This window comes from Myotis brandtii, unplaced genomic scaffold (assembly GCF_000412655.1).
Source record: "Myotis brandtii unplaced genomic scaffold, ASM41265v1 scaffold58, whole genome shotgun sequence".
NCBI classification, from domain to species: domain Eukaryota; kingdom Metazoa; phylum Chordata; class Mammalia; order Chiroptera; family Vespertilionidae; genus Myotis; species Myotis brandtii.
Window position 1 is genome coordinate 946,342 of NW_005370176.1, and position 6,314 is coordinate 952,655.

General features: G+C 34.3%; 1 protein-coding gene across 13 annotated transcripts in view; it reads right to left on the reverse strand.

Annotated features, from left to right (window-relative positions):
- EVI5 (ecotropic viral integration site 5) overlaps nt 1–6,314 on the reverse strand; it is a 222,915-nt gene that overhangs the window by 10,292 nt on the left and 206,309 nt on the right. For 2 of the 13 annotated variants that reach the window (XM_014550025.1, XM_014550026.1), the window contains exon 20: nt 3,367–3,379. The exons of 10 other annotated variants lie outside the window; for them this stretch is intronic. In XM_014550025.1, the coding sequence (XP_014405511.1) occupies nt 3,367–3,379 (13 nt within the window). The remainder of the gene's footprint in view (nt 1–3,366; nt 3,380–6,314) is intronic. One more of the 13 variants, XM_014550028.1, reaches the window with a different exon arrangement.

Genomic DNA, 6,314 nt, shown 5'->3' on the forward strand with positions numbered 1-6,314 from the left:
AACTGGGTGGAGTGGAGCTATGGGGGGAAAAAAGAGGAACAACTGTAATAATCTGAACAATAAAGATTTAATTAAAAAAAAAAGAAGTTGACTCTGAACCTCATGGATGACTTCGAGGAATTCAAGACTTCTGGGTAGGAAGTAAATGCAGATGTCATTGAAACAGCAAGAAAACTAGAATTAAAAGTAGAGCCTGAAGACGCGACTGAACTGCTGCTCATGGTAAGACTTCTACTGTGGGTATGCTATCAAACAAATGAGGAGTTGCTTCTTAAGGATGAGCAAAGAAAGTGATTTCTTGAGCTGGAATCTACTAGGTGTACCAGTTAATGCGAATTTTGTAATCAAAGAAAACACGGTAATTTCAAGAGAAACATCAAAAGTGCTTTATTCAAAGTAATGTCCACCGATAGCTACACATTTCCCCCATCTACCGTCCCAATAGAACTTTTCTTGTTTTGAGGCAAACCATTCAGAGACCCAATTTTTCACTTCTTCATACATTTTGAAGTGCTGCTCAGAAAGTGTGTGTGCCATTGATCAGAACAAGTGGGAAGATCTGAAGGAGCAAGGTCTGGTGAATACAGTGGGTGGGTTAATACTTCCCAGGCAAGATCTCTTAAAGTGTCTTTAACTGGTTTTGAAGTGTGTGATGGTGCGTTATCATGAAGCAAAATTACTTTGCCCTGTCTTCTGGCCCATTCTGATTGTTTTACGATCAAAGCGTGGTTCAAATTGATTATTTATTGTCGGTAGCCATCAGTATTAACAGTTTCACCTCGTTTTAGAAGCTCATAATACACTACACCTTCCTGATCCCACCAAACACAGAGCATTGTCTTCTTTCCGAAGCGATTTGGCCTTGCAGTCGATGTTGATGGTTGACCTGGATCAACCTATGATTTTGTGCATTTGGGATTCTCAAAATAAATCCATTTTTCATTGCCAGTCACAATTCGATGCTAAAAAGACTTTCTTTCGTGATGCTGAAGCAACATTTTACTGATGACTTTTTGGTTTTCCATTTGTCTTTCATTCAGTTGATGTGGCACCCATTTTCCTTCCTTTAAAATCTTTCCCATTGCTTGTAAACGATCGGAAACTGTTTGCTGAGCAATGTCTAATCTTTCTGCAAGTTGTTTTGAGTTTGACACGCATCTTCATCCAATAATGCTTGTAATTGTTGGTCTTCAAACTTTTTCAGTTGACCTGGACGTTCTTTGTCTTTCACATCGAAATCATCACTTTTAAAGCGTTTAAACCAGCGTTGACAAGTATCTTGAGATGGAGCATGTTCACCATAAGCTTCCCGAAGGATACAATAACTTTCAACAGCACTTTTCTTCAAAATAATGAATTAAAACTTCCCGCAAATGCTCTTTTTTTTTGGCACAAAATTCAACATTTTTAAGCGTAAAAATATCTATGATGTTAACACCTTCAGCAAATTTGACATATGAAGTTTTGAAGCTTGCTGTCAATATAACAAAATAGCATACATATCAAATCGCATATATATCAACATATGCGTAACTCCATCTAGTGAAAAAAATCTGCATTTTTAACTGGTACACCTAGTACTCCTAAACATGCTGTGGAGATTGTTGAAATGACAACAAAGGATTTTTTTTTCTTCAAAGATTTTATTTATTTACTAGAAGCCTGGTGCACATGCACAGATGGGTCCCACTGGCCCGCCCCAATTGGAGCGGTCAGGGGGAGGGGCTGTAGGCAGTTGGCTGGCCAGCCCCGCTCCCTGGTTGAATTCCCAGTTGAACTCCAGGTCGAGGGGACAATTTGCATATTAGCTTTTATTACATACGATTTGTTTGGGTTTTTTTTAGAGAGAGAGAGAGGAAGGGATGGGGAGAGAGAAACATCTATTTGAGAGGGAACCATCAATTGGCTGCCTCCTGCACACCCACTACCAGGAATCAGGGATCGAGCCCGAAACCTGGGCACGTTTATGCCCTGATCAGGAATTGAGCCAACAATCTTTCAGTGCACATGATGATGCCCAACCAACTGAGCCATACCAGCCAGGGTGACAACAAAGGAATTAGAATATTACATAAACTTAGTTGATAAAGCAGTGGCAGGGTTTAAAAGGATTGACTCCAATTCTGAAAGTTCTACTGTGGGTATGCTATCAAACTGCATCGCATGCTGAATCAATTGATGTGGCAAATTCCATTGTTGTCTCATTTTAAGAAATTGGGGTGGGTTGCCACAGCCACCCCAACCTCCAGCAGCCCCCACCCTGATCAATCAGCAGCCATCAACATTGGTGAGCTGCTTAGCCTATCACAGGCCCCATGGTCTGCAGCCCAGCAGCCACTGCTCCACATGGCTCCACAGCCCAGTAGCGGCTGCCTCCACACTTCCATCTGATACTGTATACATTCCTGTGTGATAACATGAACTGATTTTACTAGATGTTGTCTTAGAACTAATTCTTTTAACTATTATATTGAACTGCATGCTACTGCTATTTTTGTAAGTAAAAGTCAAATATCAGCAATTTCACTTGATTTAATTAACCTAATATTAAATTATATTTTTATTATAAGTATTCATGCAAACTCCCTCAAAAATCTGTGGGAAATAAGGCAGGGTATAAATCTAAAAACAAACACTTCCCACCATGCATACAGAGTTTCTTAGTTTCAGTTATTTGTTTAGTTGTATTCCAAGAATAAAGCCATCAATAAAACCTCTAAATTGTGCTACAAATGTACTTGTAGCTTGATCATTTTGATAATAAAGTAGTTACACTCATCTGAAAAAACCCCCAAATAATCCAATAACATAAAAACAAAACAATTAATACTGTTTCCTTTACTTTTAAAAGCATTTTTGTTTTCTAGTATTATTTCAATATTAATTTAAAATATTAGCATTTTAATAAAACTTTTAATAATTTTATAACATTTTAAATAAATCAATAGCCATAAATAATTTCATAAATACTTTCTCTTCTTGATTGAAGCACATATATATTTGAGTGTATTACTTATAAATTTTTCCCAAATTATATGATTTAACACTAGAATCCAATATTTAAAATGAGCACAACCTGGAAAAATATTGCTGTACATTTATCCTATCTCTTCTGTTAGCCCCTGCTGGTGGGGATTGTTTCTTAATCATTTTTATATCCCAGAACTTAGCATTCTGACTTGACAAGTGTTGGAACATAAGAAATGTTGATGAACTACACTGAAAACATGGCAGGATTTTTTTTTTAAAGCCCTCAGGTACTGATTATTCATCCCATCCCCTTAAATGCTGAATGAAAATATTAATAAGTAGAGAGATAGGAATACTAATATATATACAAGATCCAAATAATGCACTATTTCTTACCTGATGTGGACTGCTTCATCATGTTATGCATTAAGAAACAGAGTGAAAATAGTAAAAACACGTAGAATTTACTTAAATAATACTGAAGACATTCTGAAATATTCACTACAACTTAAAAAGTTAACAAAATCATAACCTTTCACTATCAACAAAGAGATGAGACTTCAGGATTTCTTGTTTTGTATTAAACAATGCTGACCTAAGAAAACATTTAGCAATTGCAAAAGGAAAGCGATAAGCTATTATATAACTTTAAAGAATAAAGCACAAAATGCAGTATAGTTAATAAGAAAACAGGAAACTGTTATGTTCATAGTCTGATGAACGTAGGTTTTGACAGGAAGCAGCAGTTCCTAACTGCATGATAGTAAAAATTCAAACACAAAAGAAAGCATTAAAAACTATTACAGTTATTTCACAGAAATATTATAATTAAAATTTTAAAGCAGAGAACCTGCAGGAATGAATATTCCCAAAGGACTTCATAATCAGTAAGGGTATGTAAGTATTTAAATTTTTTTTGTTAGTTTACTTCATTAACTAAACTAAACCACTAAAGGTTAAGACAGAATTTTCTTTTGTAAAACAGAAAAGTGTCATAGTTTTGGAGATTTATAGGCTTTAAATATAACTTCTTAATAAATAATATAAAAATTAGTGCTAAGAAAATTGGCCACTGGAGCTAGTGTCCATGTGGACAGAGGACAGATGTTCTCTATGCGTTCGCTTTCTTTCATCACATTACAGAATACTGGTAACTGGAAAAAGTTAGGGTTGATTTTTACAGTTGATTTTATAAAGAGACACAGGTTATTCTTCCTCAATTTTAACATATTGGGGTAACAGATTTAGTAATAAACCCTTAGATATTATAAGTGAAATAAGTAAGTCAGAAAAAGACAAATATCATATGATTTCACTTGTATGTGGAATCTAAAGAACAATATAAAAGAACAAACAAAACAGAAACAAACTTATAAATACAGAGAACAGACTGATTGTTCCAGAAGGGAGGTGGGCTGGAGGACAGGGTGAAAAAGGTGAAGGGATTGAGAAGTACAGATTGGTAGTTACAAAATAGTCAGGGGGATGTCAATTACAGAAGAGGAAATAGAGTCAATAACATTGTAATACCTATGTATGGTGCCAGGTGGGTACTGGAAATATCAGGGAACACTTTGCTAAGTATATGATTGTCTAACTACTATGCTGTACACTTGAAACTAATACAAAATAAAATTGAATGTAAACTGTAATTGAAAAAGAAAAACATTTTAAACCCTAGATTTACATGATGCTTTACAGTTAAAAGTACTTCCAGGCATATTATTTCAAGTTAACATTTTTCCCCCTGTATGTGATTGGAGGTTGAATGGTGCAACTACCACTTTCTCAGATTCAAAAAAATATGAAGGAGTGCACTGAGTATTTTGAAAGACTATGAATCCACAACAAAGTGGAAAAAAATCATCCACACACCAAAAAAAACCCCTAACCAAATGAACTTTGATCACTACTAGACAGGGTTGAACCACTGAGTGAGTCATGTGATACCACCAAGTGAAGTGCAAAACAGTTGCAGTAAGTTTCCAAGACTGAGTCATATCAGATTATAACGCTTCTATTTGTACATTTGGGTTATATAATCAATCTTTAAAACACAGAGCTATATACCTTTTAAAGCTAAATGTAACTTTTCTAGAAGAGATGTATAATATATAAAATTTTAAATAACTCAACATTATACTTCACATAGGAAGATGGCCATAAAATCCAATAACCCCAAAGATTTGTGTTTCTAAGTTCTAGAGGCTTTCATTTCCCCACTGAGAGTTTAATCAGTAATTTTGTTGAATTCTTTATAGAATGGTTTTCTCAGTTTTCTAATTTTAAAATAAATGCAAATGGGAAATAATATGCTACATTTATTCTCAATTTTCAGCTTCTTTAAAAATGGAATTATACAGATGACAAAGATTACAACTAGCAATAAGCACACAAACCCAAAGATTTCCAGTGAATCAGAACAGGAAACCAATAAAAGTGATCAATTGGAGGTCATGACTTTTTGATCGTAGTATTACATAGACAAGAGCCAAAATTCAGACCTATAGTACTTAAAAGATTATTTAAATATTCAATAATTTTATTAAAATAATATAAAATAGACAATGCTGAAAATGTTTCTGGCTTTAAGCTAAATAAAACATTTTTAAAAACCAGGTAAAAACCTTAAACATTTTTTAAAAGAATAGATTCTATGTTAAATGTATAAAATGCAATAGTTAAGACATTTTTAGAAGCAAAGAAAACATGTATGCATATTAATAAGTGAAAAAGGTGGAAAGGAAAGTTTGAAATTGAAGAAAGTTATACTACGCATTTGCCACTACAGAAGGAGAGACGGGGAAGAAACAAAAGTCATTTACAAAGAACTCTTCATCTTTTTTTAGTGCATACTTAGATTTATCCAGTATACTGGGTCAAACAAAACGAAACTGCCATTGTCTTCTTCCTGGCAGCTGACATATCTTGATAAAATTGAAACCATTAACATTATTTAGACGGTAGTCTAATGTCAATGGTTGATGAGGTTAGGAATATATGAGGTTCTATGTAAATCTATGACCAATTACAGGAAATAAATCACTTCACACTCGTTTCACTCTGAACTTTTAAAACTACATCAAAGTACCACATACATTTCATTTGATTTAACCTTTAGCTGAAGCACTGAAAAAATTCAAACCTTTAGCAAAACATCCTCACGAAGTGGGCTTTCTTGTTGTTTTGTTGGTGGTTTCTTTCTCTGTGCAAAAGCTTTTTATTTTGATGTAGACCCATTTGTTTATTTTGCCAATGTTATCTTCGATAAGGGTTTAATCTCCAAAATTTACAGGGAACTCATACAACTTAACAAAAGGAAGATAAACAATCCAATCAAAGAA